Source organism: Python bivittatus, unplaced genomic scaffold (assembly GCF_059951505.1).
Source record: "Python bivittatus isolate LINGU-HERP-01145 unplaced genomic scaffold, Pbiv_v1 ctg000480_np1212, whole genome shotgun sequence".
In the NCBI taxonomy this organism is placed as follows: domain Eukaryota; kingdom Metazoa; phylum Chordata; class Lepidosauria; order Squamata; family Pythonidae; genus Python; species Python bivittatus.
The window spans coordinates 11,919,543-11,936,091 of record NW_028277075.1 but is presented as its reverse complement, the minus strand read 5'-3'; the positions used below and the strand labels follow the sequence as shown (position 1 = coordinate 11,936,091).

Sequence of the window (16,549 nt, the reverse complement as noted above, 5' to 3'; positions counted from 1 at the left end):
CAATGCCATCAGCAAAGAACTGGCGGAAACCAGCGGGACCCAGATACACCCATCTACTGTCTGGAGAAGTCTGGCCAGAAGTGGTCTTCATGGAAGAATTGTGGCCAAAAAGCCATACCTCTGATGTGGAAACAAGGCTAAGCAACTCAACTATGCACAAAAACATAGGAACTGGGGTGCAGAAAAATGGCAGCAGGTACTCTGGACTGATGAGTCAAAATTTGAAATATTTGGCTATAGCAGGAGGCAGTTTGTTTGCTGAAGGGCTGGACAGCGGTACAAGAATGAGTGTCTGCAGGCAACAGTGAAGCATGGTGGAGGTTCCTTGCACGTTTGGGGCTGCATTTCTGCAAATGGAGTTGGAGATGTGGTCAGGATCAATGGTATTCTCAATGCTGAGAAATACAGGCAGATACTTATCCATCATGCCATACCATCAGGGAGGCGTGTGATTGGCCCCAAATTCATTCTGCAGGACAACGACCCCAAACATACAGCCAATGTCATTAAGAACTATCTTCAGCGTAAAGAAGAACAAGGAGTCCTGGAAGTGATGGTTTGGCCCCCACAGAGTCCTGATCTCAACATCATCGAGTCAGTCTGGGATTACATGAAGAGACAGAAGGATTTGAGGCAGCCTACATCCACAGGAGATCTGTGGTTAGTTCTCCAAGATGTTTGGAACAACCTACCTGCCTAGTTCCTTCAAAAACTGTGCAAGTGTACCTAGAAGAATTGATGCTGTTTTGAAGGCAAACGGTGGTCACACCAAATTTTGATTTCTCTTCTGTTTGCTCACTTTGCATTTTCTAAATTGATAAACATAAACAATACAATATATATTTTTGAAAGCATTCTTACTTTACAGCATTTTTTCACACCTGCCTAAAACTTTTACACAGTACTGTATATTTGTACTTGCATAAGTGTAGCTACAGCTCTTTGCACGCTGTATTAATGCTTTTTATTGTGGTGGTAAAAGGTACACATGTAAACTACATTCACTACCAAACCTATGGGATGTCTCCCCAGTACATATGAATTGCCAGACATTCACAGCGAGCTGAAGTGACCCTGAGTGGCGACAGGGGGAAGACTCAGGAACCTGTAGCCCAGTAAATCAAACTCTTTCTATTCACTGTCCATATCTCAAAGATAATATGGCTAGCATGCTGACCTAGTAGGAAGGGATAAATAATAACAAGGTCATATGGATGGGCTTATCTAAAATATTCCAGCGTCATGCTGTAATTTCCACTGTGTCTGCCTTTTTCTTGCCTTTGCAATGTAGTGAACCAAAGGTATATAAGCTGGTTCTGCTTTTGTTCATTGCCACTCAGCAAAGTATCAAAGCTTTGCTGGAGGTCCAGTATATACTATGTTATTGCTTGCATGCATGCAAATAAAATTATGTTGTATCTTCAAAGTGATTTGGTTGCTTTAGGTGAGCCAGGTTTTGGCCACAACATTATTCAGAAATGTGGAAGGTACAGAGAATATGCGACACAGCCTTATTAAAAATAATAAATTATTCAAAAATGATCCTGTAACTAAAATAGCAGTCCTCAATACCACATAGTAGGAAATAGGAGTGGAAGATGCTATTGCTTCATGTCTTGTTTATAGACTTCCTACTGGCACCTGGTGTGCAGATGCTGGGGTAGAGTGGGATTAGATGAGTCTTCTGATCATCATGGCACTTCTTACATTCCCAAGTCCTATCATTTCTAAGAAGCACAATCATTGTGGGGGCTGACAGACTTACCTGGAGAAGGCCAGGTTGAGAAAAACCAAATTACAGTAATTTTTGCTTCATCTGAAGTTCCCAACTATAGGTTAAATCTGTTCTGAATCAGAACTCAAAGAAAAAAGCTTGTCCATCTGACAGATGGAGTATAAATTTATTTTCCATGGCATTCAAATCCATTTTGAATTGAATTATCTACTGAATTGATAGATAATCAAAATGAATTATGACTGTTCACTGTTAAGATTTTCATAAAAGAAATAAAGCTGTCTTGACTGTTAGGGATAAAGTCTATTAAGTTTATATTCTAGCTGACTGAAAGTGATATGAAAACAGGATACTTTCTGTTTATTTTGACAAATAGTCCAACAACCATATTGCAACCAATGTTCCTAAAATAAATAAAATGCTAGGCTGGATCCTGCAGTTTTTACTTGCCTGTAAAATTGTGCTGTCACCAAATCCAAAGCCTTCTTTTAATAAAGCTGTAATGTAACTGAGATCCATACATAAAAAAGGGCTGGCAGAGCTATAGTTATCCAGATTATCACACACTAAAGGAAAAATTGAGATATTCAATAGTATTAGAATAACTACTGAAACAAAATACATAACCATTTCTGCCACAGAAACTCTTTTGCTTAATGCTGGTTCACCACTAATCATGGCTGAAAGATCTGGAATGAGCTTCTTGCTTCTCCTATATCCTCTATTCTTGTGCAGGAATGGATTTCAAATGCTGGGTTGGGGCATCCCCCGGAAGTAAATTTCTGTGCAAATGTAGTAATGAATGTGGCTAGAGTTAAGTAACTGTGATTCCACAGACTATTTCCAATTCCATAGTCTTACTTGATGGCCAATTACTGCATACCTAAACTATCTACAGTAGATTATTTCCTCCCCACTCCTTAACATAAAAAAGGGAATTATTCCTGTTGATATGTATGTGTAATGTGTAAATATTGAAACACATACAACTGATGAAATGTGACCCTGTAAGATGACAACTAGATAGTTGTATTTACAGTGCTTTTCAACTGGTTTTCTTTCATTTCACCATACTTTTTCAATGACTTCTTTTATTCAGTATGATCATTAAACTGTCTTATCTCTTATGAATAATTATACGGCTATTTCAAGTTTAGGCACACTATGGGAAACATGACAGTTAAGTGGTTAAAAATCTGAAAACACAAGGTAACCAAATAAAAACCTATACAGTGAACGATTTCAAATTGGTAGTAAACTAACTGGAAGGAATCTAGATAAAGTCAAACTCATTTTACCTTGTTTGGCTTTTCTTTCAAAGTCTTTCACATGTAAAACGCCACCTTTCTCATAATCTGAAATGACAAAAGGTTAAAGTCATCTTCTGAGAAAAAGATACTGTAAAATCACATCTGTGACACAATGAAATCTGCAGTTCAAATTATACAGCATTTCCAGATCAGTTAAAATATGAATAATGATCATTTTTAAAAAATTTAAGGTGTTTGAATTACAACTGCGAAATGGCACATTTCTTGCATAGCTGGCTTTCACATTTTCTTCCCATAATGCAGGGGAACCTTTTCTGGGTTACACTGGACTTTTGAGTGGCTACCAGAGACTGAAGTGGTACATATCAAAAGGCCAAAAAACCCAAAATTTACTTATTTTGTAAATATCTTTAAAATTAAATATAAATATGGTTATTCCCCTATTATGTATAATTTTTCCTTTCTGTCATATTAAATTTTTGGTATGATGCGGCCTTATGACCTTGGTTATATATTTTTCTTTAGCAGAGAGGGCACCATTTTGTGCCCCCAGGACTATCCATTTTCCATAAGTCTCCTAAACAGAGAGAGAACAGTAACCCTTCCTATTTACCTCTGCCTGGGGCTTTAAGCATGCAATCCTCTATAGCTTACTTTTAAAGGAACAGGCCTTTTGGTTGAAAAAAATTGCCTACTTCTCCATTTTTCTCTATGCAACTACTATTGATATCCCAACATAGCATATTCCATTGCCCCACTCCCAACCATATCTTCCCTTCCTCTCTTCCCTCAGCTACTGCTCTTGCAGCCAATGATGTCATCTGCGGCCCTGCTCTTTTGACAGCTATGAGATTAGTAAATGTAATGGCTTTTTCTGGAGGGGTCTTATTTTTCAAATGACCACACCTTTTGCTGTCCTTTAGAAGAGTTAAAAAGATTTCAGTATTCTATACTGGTTAATTATGTACTGTGCTTCTAGCTTCTAGGTGAGATTTCATCTGCTACTGCTTTATTTGCTTTACCAGATTCATATACAGTGGGGCAAAAAAGTATTTAGTCAGCCACCAATTGTGCAAGTTCTCCCACTTAAAAGATGAGAGAGGCCTGTAATTTTCATCATAGGTATACCTCAACTATGAGAGACAAAATGAGAAAAAAAATCCAGAAAATCACATTGTCTGGTTTTTAAAGAATTTATTTGCAAATCATGGTGGAAAATAAGTATTTGGTCACCTACAAACAAGCAAGATGTCTGGCTCTCACAGACCTGTAACTACTTCTTTAAGAGGCTCCTCTGTCCTCCACTCGTTACCTGTAGTAATGGCACCTGTTTGACCTTGTTATCAGTATAAAAGACACCTGTCCACAACCTCAAACAGTCACACTCCAAACTCTACTATGGCCAAGACCAAAGAGCTGTTGAAGGACACCAGAAACAAAATTGTAGACCTGCACCAGGCTGGGAAGACTGAATCTGCAATAGGCAAGCAGCTTGGTGTGAAGAAATCAACTGTGGGAGCAATCATTAGAAAATGGAAGACATACAAGACCACTGATAATCTCCCTTGATTTGGGGCTCCATGCAAGATCTCACCCTGTGGGGTCAAAATGATCACAAGAATGGTGAGCAGAAATCCCAGAACCACATGGGGGGACCTAGTGAATGACCTGCAGAGAGCTGGGACCAAAGTAACAAAGGCTACCATCAGTAACACACTACGCCGCCAGGGACTCAAATCCTGCAGTGCTAGATGTGTCCCCCTGCTTAAGCCAGTACATGTCTGGGCCCGTCTGAAGTTTGCTAGAGAGCATTTGGATGATCCAGAAGAGGATTGGGAGAATGTCATATGGTCAGATGAAACCAAAGCAGAACGTTTTGGTCTAAACTCAACTCCTTGTGTTTGGAGGAGAGAGAATGCTGAGTTGCATCCAAAGAACACCATACCTACTGTGAAGCATGGGGGTGGAAACATCATGCTTTGGGGCTGTTTTTCTGCAAAGGGACCAGGACGACTGATCCGTGTAAAGGAAAGAGTGCATGGGGCCATGTATCGTGAGATTTTGAGTGAACACCTCCTTCCATCAGCAAGGGCATTGAAGATGAAACGTGGCTGGGTCTTTCAGCGTGACAATGATCCCAAACACACCGCCCGGGCAACGAAGGAGTGGCTTTGTAAGAAGCATTTCAAGGTCTTGGAGTGGCCTAGCCAGTCTCCAGATCTCAACCCCATGGAAAACCTTTGGAGGGAGTTGAAAGTCCGTGTTGCCCAGCGACAGCCCCAACACATCACTGCTCTAGAGGAGATCTGCATGGAGGAATGGGCCAAAATACCAGCAACAGTGTGTGAAAACCTTGTGAAGACTTACAGAAAACGTTTGACCTCTATCATTGCCAACAAAGGATATATAACAGAGTATTGAGATGAACTTTTGATATTGACCAAATACTTATTTTCCACCATGATTTGCAAATAAATTCTTTAAAAATCAGACAATGTGATTTTCTGGATTTTTTTCCCCATTTTGTCTCTCATAGTTGAGGTATACCTATGATGAAAATTACAGGCCTCTCTCATCTTTTTAAGTGGGAGAAGTTGCACAATTGGTGGCTGACTAAATACTTTTTTGCCCCACTGCATTAGTTATTATTTGTATGATTTTATTATTTACAGTACATGTTAATCCCTACTGAGATGTTTATCTGGAGATTGAGCTAAAAATCAAATAAATAAATTCCTACTGGAGGTCATTAAGCTCCAATAATTTTTCAAACATTTACTATTCACCTATCAGGTCAATGTCCACAGCCCGATCATAATAATAGGAAAAGGCATAAAAGGAGCTTCTCTGAATCTCATCTGGTTGATGCAATTTTCCTTGTACAACCTTCAACACTTCAGAATAACATGGTTCAAATCCAGTTTTGCCTGCCAGGGTAAAGACACAAGTATAAGCATGACATGAATCATAAAACTCCAATTCTTCCCTTAAGACTACCACAGTCTTCACATAGTCCCATTTCTATTTTTGTTCCTTTTATGAATATACCCACAATTCAGTTTTAAAAAAACTTTCCTAGAAAGCAATATCCTTTTAAATTACCTTCTTTTTTACCACCATACTGATATTTTATTCCACCAAAATGCCATTCTGCTTCTAGCTGTTTTGGCAGACAAGAACTTCTGAAGGTCTGTCCAGCTGCTGCAAGAGAGAATATGGAAGAGGAATGAATGAATGAATGAATGAATGAATGAATGAATGAATGAATGAATGAATGAATGAATGAATACACGCACACGCGCGCATGCTTTTTAGTTTGGTTTTAATTGCAAGAATATGAATCTGGGGGGAAAAATGAATTTTCCATTCCATTTTCAAGTGGAAGTGAAGATTTTACTCATTTCCCTATGTAGGATGCTTTATTCACTAGGCCAGTGGTTCTTAAACTGGGGGGGGGAGGGGGTAATTTGGGCATATCCTGGGGGTAATGGAGCAATTGGTAATTGTGAATCAAGGATCCAGTTTGGGACTGCTGCTGTGTGGAAGAGCAGGCTGCTTGGAATAAATTGCTATGCTGCCTTCCCCCCCCCGCCCGCCTTTGAGCCTTCTCCCCAGTGTCAGCATGGCAGAGTTGCCAATAAAGCAGCAACCCTAACACAGGTATGAGAGGAGACACGTGTTTTGGAGCTCTGCAACCACCAGCAAACTGAGTACAGTAGCCAAATGAAAGAGGGCTTTTTTCCTTCAGAAGGAATGGATGGTCCAAAAGAGAGGAAAAGAAATATAGAGGCCCAGTAAGGCAAAGCACAACATTAAAAAGGTACAAGAGCTCTACATGCTGGCCATTAACAGAAAAAGAAGAAGAAATCTCAGAGAGAGGGGATTTAAGACAGAACAGATTTAAGAAACATTGATGTATGCTAGTAATAGTATAGAGAATAGTATATAGGTAATTTCAATAGGTAATAGAACAATAGGTATGTTGAATACTAATAGTATAGAATATAGTTGTCTTAATAATAGTAATTGTCATAATTGTTATAGTAATAGTATAGAGATAATGATAGAACTAAATATAGGAAGCACTCACATATCATTTTTATATGTTTCTTTTTACAAAATAAACATCTCCCCAACCCTTACAGGGAGATATAAAGAAACCACCTGTCCAGGGGCCAGTGTTTTTGTGTCTCTCTTGAGTCTTGGGTCAATCTAATTGGGCATGGTTTAAAAAAGAACCTGTGACATGCTGCCAAAACGCTTGTGTAAAACAACACAGTCTTGTTTTTGTGTGTGTGGGGGGGTAATGACATTATTCAAGACCAGGAAAAGGGGTAACTGGGTCAAACAGTTCAAGAACCACCACATTAGGCCAGCCTTTTCCAACATGGCAGCCTTCTAAAGCTGACTGGGAATTCTGGGAGTTGCAGTCCTGGCACATTTGGAGACTTCCAAGTTAGGGAAGGCTGTGCAAAACCTGAATAAGTTAGGAGTCTTGGCCTTGACTAGATAGCAAGGAAATGAAAATGATGGATACAGGTTGGGGAAATAATAGTTTCTTTTTAGCCACATTACTGGATTAAACACTGAACAGGTTTAGCAATATGGGGCAGAAGGTAGGAAAGAGGAGAGGACAATAGGTAATGTCCTTATAGGACTCATACCTATAATTGTATTCTATAAGTGCATGTATTCCCTGACCATGTTTCTATCAGTCTCAGATTTCAATCCTGCCACTTCATCCTTCTTTCCATAATTGCCTAGTGGAACACATACCCCCTTACTGGAGAACATTGAACCAAAATAGAAGGTGAGTAGTACTCTCTTCATTAATTCTCACAGATCTGAGCATCCCACCCACCATTGCCATTATCTTGAACTAGTGCCAGTGCTTGACTGCTTGTTTCTGGCTTGTCTTCTCTAATTGCCCCAGATATGCCACTGGAAGCACCTCTCGCTTCCTGCTTGAACAGAAGAAGCCTGCTGACCAAGTACTTCAGCAGGCATTGGACGTCATTCTGCATGATTCTTATTTATGTCACTACTGCTATACTGCAGCATTTGTTTGAGAGCCCACATAGCAAGCATTAGGCAGAGCAATGAGCAAATGGTAACAAGACAGAAAACAGCTGTGTGCATCAGTCAGTCAGTCCTGCACTTTTAATGATAATGCTGCCATTAAGTGCAATGGAAGATGAAGTCCCATTGGCCATGTTGAAGTAAATCTGTAAAACTCCCAGTAGCTACCCAACCCTACCCATTTCTGTGATGTGACCCTCACTGCTTTCTACTATCCCAATTCCACCGGGTCCTTCTTAGTCCAGCATTCTGTTACCTCAAGAAGCCAATCACATGTTTCTAAGCTGTTCACAAACAGGAGACGTACTGCTTTCCCACTCTTGTTCCCCTGGCTGGAGTCCTTAGCCAGCTGGACTGTTTCCAGCAAAATGCAGGAAATGAAGACAACAGCGCTCAGATGAATACAGTGGATATAGTTTAACCTTTTGATAACCAAGAACCACAATTTTTAAAATGTTTTTTAAATTTAAAATATATGTAAGATATAGGGTACATATCAATAGGCTCACTCAAGAAAAGATGGACCAGAACCTGGGGTTTTGCTTTTTTGTTTTTTGCATTTTGGAGGTGAAAGGTTTTTCTTTTAAAAAAGAAAACATGTTCATTAAGCACTGAAAAACGGTGATTTGGTATCAAATGCTGGTAGTATAAATTGGCAGGGGGTGGTCAGTTGGACACAACTCTGGAGTTGTAAGGGTTCCATGCAGGCCATGGATTGCAAGTAGCCCATTCCAACACTATAATGTGTCTTCTTTCTCCTCTTCATTTGAGAGTATTATACTGGAGATAAGTGGTTTTAATATTATTAGCAATTAGTTTCTAATAAGAATAGAGCAAGTATGAGCTATTAGCCAAAAAGTTATTAATTGTCAGGCTGCCACAAGATACTTTCATATCAATAGAAGAGAATGTATATAGTTCAGGGTTGAATTATGGAGTCCTTGGGGTTCTCTGAGCTTGATTGTTTCCTTGCAAATGTTTTGTTACCCGGCTAGGTAACATCTTCATATGACATAGAATAGTTATTTTGACTGACTGTACCTTCCATATTCAAAGCTCCTAATGCTGCTAATCGAGCAGCTTTCAGCCCAAGTCCCAAATAGCTGTAAGAGAGGATAAGGAGCACTTAGTTAACACAAATTAATTAACAACCAAGACAATGTATCAACTTATTTTATACATTTGGACATAAATGATATTATACAAAATAACTTATTTCTTCTTCTTAAGACCCCAGTGACAAAATAGCAGTATATGGCTCTTTTACAATAATGCACAAATTACTGTATATAATATAATGAGAAAGAAGACAATTTATTTGGAATCAAATCATTCTGATAACCAGCAAAGATTTGGACTTAAAAACTGAATCACACAAATTATTTAGGTGAATATTTTAGACACAAAGGCAGTAATACCTCAGAATTAATCATTTGCATATATTTTCTCACTTACCTGTGTGTGTAGAGCTTATAAGTGCTGTTGAACATTTGAAATGAGGTAAGAAAATCCACTGGTGTTTGTGCTAAGGTTTCCTAAAAATTATGAGAATGAAAAGTTCAGGAATTGTTATTTCAGGGGCATTTTTTAGTATATACTGACCAAGCACTACTGGATGAATGATATCTTTCAACATCAGCAAAATTGATTTCAGCAAATTCTTTAGTATTGCAAAATATTCTTACATTCTACGTTTAATAGCCTGAAAAAGTATAGGCAAAGCCCATTATTATTTTTTAAAAAGAGGCTAAACACATACCAGGAAGAATCAAACATGTTATTTGAAGCCTGATTTTGATAATTTTAATAGATTCTTTATTCTCCAGTTTAATTCCCTGACATTTTCTACTGTACAATGAATACAGTTTGCAGATTTGTAGATTCTCCAGCTTCTTGTGCTTGTCAGAAAGTGTCCACCAAGGAATGCTTTAAGCAATATATTATTTTTATCCATTCCCTACAGCCAGTAATAAGCAAAGTTTTGAATTGGTTTGATTTCTTTTTTAAATTTCTAGGCAAAAACATTTTTATTAATCAAGTAAATCACTGATCTACAAGTTCCCAAATTCAAGTTTATCATATCCTTCTGAGATATACTGAAATGAACACCTTGTGGCAAATCTAGCTTTTTTCCCCTTTGTTTATTCTCTCCCTGACAATTTCTTTGTTTATTATTCCAATTTATATAGCTGCCCATCTTATATATATATATGACTCTGGGCTTACAAACAGTTAAAACAGGATGATGTTTCACAGGAGGGTGCCATGGCAGAAAAGGGTCTCCTCTTTGGTCCTGCCCGATGGCACTCCTGGGCTGACGGGGCCTGCAACATGCCCCTCCTACTGGATCTGATATGATGGGTAAATGTGATTGGGAAGAACAATCACCAAAGAATCCTCCCTTCCCCCATAATAACTACAAAAAACAGGTATCCATGGGCAGGTAAAAGAAATGTCAAGATGGCAGCCACAACCCCATGATTGAAGCCCTGACCTTTTTTATAGATGTTGTGTGTACAATTCATGTAAAAGGGGTGAGACTTTGATTACATGGACATGGCCACCATCTTGACCTTTCTGACCCTCTTTGCAGATACCCCCAGCAAAAAAGTTTGTTTAGTGATTATATATCTAATTAGATATGGGAAGCAGGAATATGGCTTTTTAAAAAAATTAATTAGTAAATCCTGAGAGGAAGGACCAGAAGTTTTTAGATCTCTAGATTTTTTTATATCATCATCAATGCAAATTTGAGTGCTACTCACTATTTATGTGCAGTTGTCTAGACTCAAAATAAGAGAATAATGAATATGGCAGAAGAGTATGGATACCCTTTCAGCCAGGACTTTGTAATACTCTTTTGGCAAAAATAACAGCTTCCAAACATTTCCTGTAGCCAACTAAGAGTCCTTCTAATCTTGGTTATGGATTTCTTTTCCACTCTACCTTGCAGAAGTCTTTAGCTAAGAAATATTTCATGTTTGAGATATCCTGAAAGATTTTCAAGATATTTAAGTCTGAGGATTGAAAGGCCAATCCAAATCCAAAGCGTTAATATATTCCTTGATTGTGGCACAATAGTTTTTAAGATATGTTGCTACCTAGTTGATTTCATTCTTCTGTTCACTTGCACAATATTTCATGTGTCACTGTCTGCCACACAACCCCAAAGCATAATAGAGGCACCTCTGTGTTTAGCAGTGGCAGGGTATTCTTTTCTTCAAATGCTTCACCCTTTTTTCTCCAAATGGATCTCCAAATGTGGTTGTGGCCAAATAATTGAAGTTTTGTTTCACTAGTCCAAAGAAGTTGATTGCAGAACTGTTTCAGAGTTATCTTGGTATAGTCTAGACCAGCCTTTCTCAACCTTTTTTGTCCTGGAGGAACCCTTGAAATAATTTTCAGGTCTCAGGGAACTCCTGCATAAAAATTATATTTACAGCTAGCACTGTGCAGCATAAGGAGTTAAAACATTTTTTTTTCAATCACAATAACTTGCGAAACCCCTGGTGACCTCTTGTTGAACCCCAGAGTTCCCCAGAACTGCAGTTAAGAAAGGCTGTTCTAGACAATTACTTCTGTCATGGAGAGAGAGAGTCTGGCAACAGTCACATGTAGATCATATTCATATAAGCTATGCTGTTCTGTAGACAGCTGCTACAGTATTAGCTGAACGTTTCAGCAGGTTGCTTGCAGTGTTCTGCGAGTCTGTTTTGCAGATCCAGCAAAGATTTTTCTTGATCTTCTAGATCTTGCCTTGTCTTCAAGCTCTACGTAGCTTCCATTTCTTAACAATGTTTCTCACAGTTGTAATTGCTAGCTGGCAGCATGTAGAGATTTTCTACAGCCTTCCTTTGCTTTGGAAGAGTGAATTATCTTCATTTCAAATTCTCAGGCAGCTGCCTAAAGGAGCCCATCATTGTTGAAAATAGATATAACCAACAATCGCAACCTGAGAGGTTAGAAAGGAAAAAGCATTCATTGCCAAATCTGGCTAATGGTAGGCCTAACAAGCCAATCACCTTTTGGGGCCTTACTAACAACTTTACAGTAAAAGAAAAAAAAAACACTGATCAACTAGAACATATCCATACTTTTGCATTGCCACAATCACTGTTTTCTTATTTTGAATTCGTAAACAACTGCACATAAAGAGTAAATAAGCATTTAAATATGCAGAAAGATGTTGGGTATAACTTTATATTATGTATAAAGCCGGTTGGGCCAACTTCATTTAAGGATTCTTGGAAACAGGCGATCTGAACAGGGCTACAATGTATCATGTTATTTATTTTGGTTTGGTTTAGCATGTTGTGTTAATCCAGCCGTTGTTTACAAACCATGATGCATGATTGCGTTCATGAACCAAACTAACAGAGGTTTATTCAATAAACCAACAACAGCTTAGTATACTGTGAAGCCATGCAGTTTCCTTTATATGAATTCTGAATGTGATATACAGAGTATTTGGGTAATCTAAAAGTATAGCATTAGAAAGTTATTTGCTCTGTTAAGGAAGATATCAAGGCTGAAAGTGACTATGGACACAATGATAATCCAAAATATGGAACCTGCAACAGATCAGGCTATACTAACTCCTCACCTCCAGCTGTGGCAGGAACGTTATCTGAGTTGAAGCTCCTCCCAGGTCCAGAGTTCCAACTGTCTGCTGGTCCTGGCCATACAACTGTCCTACAGATAACAATGCAGAAATTCAAAGACTATCCAATTGCAGCAAGAGATCCCATGTTCTGGGAGGGTTTCAGCAACAGCCAGATAGAGCAGATATAACAGATGAATATCCTGCTATCAATGGGCTTTCTATTCAATTTTTGTGGATTCTATCTATTCAAACAGAATCATGCGGCAATAAATACCTGTCAAAAAATTCACAGTGATCCAGGCTAAAATACCTGTAAGAGAAAGAAAAAGCTACTAAAAATCCTTCCATCTATAGACTGCAAATACAATCTACAAAGTTATTAGTCCACTCTATGCATTTCTGCTGATCAATTATCAGTACTTGTCCATGCAGAATATCATTTCATTCATTGTCTGGCTTCTTAATTATTTTTTGGGGGGAGGTGTTTACTTAACCTACATTACTATTTCCCCATCTAAAATTTACTCAGTCTCTTCTTTGTTCCAGTTTTTGTACTTTCCTATCAGGTTTCTTAAGATAAACCCTGCAGAATTATTGCATAATTTTTACTGAAACCAACTTCAAAGGACATTTTTAACTAATTGCCAAGTTAAGATCCCTTCACTCAGCTAAATAAATGTCTGGATTAAGGGTATTCAGCTGAACTAAGCTTGGATAAGTATGTGATATTGAACTAAAGGGTAAAGCTATTTCATACTGTAGTTAGAATCTCCTTATAACTTCATAAAGCTGAATTGTTTAGTTAGATTCAGGTGGTTAATGCTTCTTTGAGAGAGAGATTTGATCTGGCTGCCTTGAAAGAAGAAGTGGTGTGCCCTTCCAGAAAAAGCATCTTTCAGTCTGTTCGTATTAGACAACTTTTGCCCAGTTTCCAATCTTTCTTTTTGAGAAAGTTGGTAGAAAAGGAGGTGCATGAGTATGGGATGGAAACTGCATTGGTTGCTCAAATGGATGACCTGCAACCTTCCTAATTTTATTAGATCTTTAATGGCATCTGATACCATTGATAATGGTATCCTTGTGGACTGCCTGTGTGGGTTGGAGGTGGATGGCACTGTTTTATAGTTGGTTTCACTCCTTCCTAAATGAGAGGTTCCAATCAGCGATGCTGGAGAACGAGCAGCTGAGGTACCACAGGGCTTAACTCCTGTTTGGACAGGAGGCCTCGGCAACAGTAACTCATGCCCTCATCACCTCTAGGCTGGAGGTGCATGCACTTTATATGCCACTGTCCTTGAAAACTACCCAGAAACTGCAATCAGTTTAGAAAGTAGCACCCTGCCTGTTGGTATTTGAGAGCCACTGTAACCATGTAATGCTGCTGTTGCACTGGTTAGTAATAGATTCCCAAGTACAGTTCAGGATGTTGGTTTTAACTTATAAAGGCTTGCATGGCTTGGCTTTTAAGTGCCTGCCTATCCTATTTGTTCAACTAAGAGGGGTTGTTTTGAGTTCCTACACTTTGAGAGTTATAGAGTGACATAGAGGCAGATCTTATCAGTCATGGACTATTCCTTTGCAGTAATCCCCCTTCCCCCCAAGTTCATCCCTTCATCCAATGCTACACTAAAGTCCTTCAGGAAGAGAGTGAAAACTGTTCTTTTCTAAAGGGTCTTCAGATTGGACTGAATACACACATTGCCTGTATGGGAAGGGTGCTAATAGTTGATTTTTTAACATCATAATTTAGTTTATTTTTGTTTTTTATATTTTATTTGTTATTTATTTGTTTCATTTAGTATGTTAGGTACATGCTTCTATTGTATTGTATTCTATTGTAGTCAACTGACTGAAGTCACTGTGGAATAAAGAGGTATATAAACAGCATAATAAAATAAATGCATATTCATTATGACACTGCTTTCTAAATCTATCCTTCGCTAGGATGGGTTCCAATTGTAAATTTCATAAGGACAGCATAGCTACTTGAATCTGTTTTTCATCTTATAATGTGTGTCACTAATACAACCAAGGAATTTTTTTGTTTTCCTATATATAGAATCCTATTTCCCTAGGATATTATAATCTTGGTCACTTTAAAAGCAGCATCACAATGTCTTATTCAATTCTAAGGAACTCTTCTTCCCCTCCTGGTTCCCTAGTTATTTCTCTCCTCTATGCCTCCTCTTTTTCCTTATTCGTAGGACGCACCTTCATAAGAGCCATCCATTATGCTAACACTATTATCAGGAACTAAAAATGGTGAATCCTCAAAGACCACTCTGACCTGTGGAAAGAAAAAACTGGGTGATCTTCCTAGAACTGGAACCATTCACAAAAAGAAGTATGCAAATTATGCAACTTTCTTCTCCTATAAAAAACAGGGGAATGTAAAACCAGCTACAGATTAAATGGTTTTATTCAACCTCTAAACACTACCATTAAAACCAGATTACTTTCTGCATTACTGAGATGCCAGCCTTACTAATACAGAGCTATAGAATAGCTATAAAATTGTAAGAGTTGGAAGAAGCCATTTAGGCCACTGAGTCCAACTTCTTGCTCAATGCAGGAAACTCAAGTAAACCATTCCTGACCAATGGCTGTCCAGCTCTACTAGAACACATCCAGCAAAAGGGAGCTCACCACTTTCCTCATTAACTGATTCCACTGTTGAACTGCTCTTACCATTACAATTTTTCTCACATTCATCCAAAGTCTGCCTTCCTGGAACTTAAGATTAATATTCTATGTCCTGCAATCTAGGACAAATAGAGAACAGGTCATGGAATTATTTTGTGTGACATCCCTTCAGGTACTTGAAGAGGATTATCAAATCTTTCCTCAGTCAACTTTTTTCAAGACTACACATACCCAGTTTCCTTAACCTACACATACCCAGTTTCCTTAAGTCCTCACAGGACTGAGGACTTAAACATTCAGTATCCAGTAAGTTTCCAGTATCCCACCATCCTCACTGCCTTTCTCTGCATGTGTTTCAGAATCAGACACGGTACTCAAGGTGACATCTGACCAATCTAGGATACAGTGCTTTCCATAATAAAGGATTTTACAAGTGCTTCCATTTAGTTTGATACAGTATTTTAAAAAGCAACAGTGGCAGGTTCATGGACAGGCATTGAAAAAGGCCCCCACTTTTACAAAACACCATTGACCTTTGTAGCATAACCCAACATTACTTGCGAGAGTAGAGCCTGAGCTTTGTGCTCTGCTAACAACCGTAGACCAGCAGTGGCTTTCAATACTACGGGGGTCTTGTTCCAGTGACTTGGTGGTACAGCACTTTTAGCCATCTCTAATAATTTTCTGATAGTTTCAGCTCCCTAAAGATTAACAGAAACAAAAGCAAAAACCTGATAGTATTGGGCAGAATTTTTAGTTTGCAAACACATTTCAAATATTTCTCTTCTTCAATCCCTTCCTCCAAACCTACTTTATTTCTGAAGGCTTTAGCTTAACATTTAAAATTTTCCTCTTGAACTAAGCTTGAGGTATATGCAATTGCCTTAATTGACATCTGTCCCCATGTCCCTAGGCAAGCTACTGATCCCAGCTATGTTCTCTTGTCCCAACCTCTGTCAATTTTCTCATTGTTTATGGGGCTACCTATTTTTCTTCCTCATAGAACCCTGAAGATGATGTGCTATACTGGCATTGGTTAATGGCAAAATATGTCCTTGCACACACAATGTTCCTGCTGTAATCACTCTTATCTTCAGCTAGGTTTAGGGAGAATAGGAAAAAGCTTGGAGAACTACTATTTTCCAGTAACTATTTTCCAGTCTCCATAGTAGACAAATGAGATCAGTAGTTTTCCTTTAACATACATACTATTTTCAA

The 16,549-nt window shown here is 38.4% G+C and overlaps 1 protein-coding gene across 1 annotated transcript in view; it reads right to left on the bottom strand.

The window, feature by feature from the left end:
- Nucleotides 1-2,010: 2,010 nt before the first annotated feature.
- Nucleotides 2,011-16,549, bottom strand: part of ENTPD5 (ectonucleoside triphosphate diphosphohydrolase 5) — a 22,449-nt gene continuing 7,910 nt past the window's right edge. The window contains 11 exon segments of the mRNA XM_088145345.1: nucleotides 2,011-2,106; nucleotides 2,108-2,301; nucleotides 3,034-3,090; nucleotides 5,793-5,933; nucleotides 6,109-6,207; nucleotides 9,127-9,188; nucleotides 9,541-9,620; nucleotides 12,689-12,777; nucleotides 12,963-12,998; nucleotides 14,900-14,975; nucleotides 15,889-16,032. Coding sequence (XP_088001471.1) covers nucleotides 2,026-2,106; nucleotides 2,108-2,301; nucleotides 3,034-3,090; nucleotides 5,793-5,933; nucleotides 6,109-6,207; nucleotides 9,127-9,188; nucleotides 9,541-9,620; nucleotides 12,689-12,777; nucleotides 12,963-12,998; nucleotides 14,900-14,975; nucleotides 15,889-16,032 — 1,059 coding nt within the window. The 3' untranslated portion in view covers nucleotides 2,011-2,025.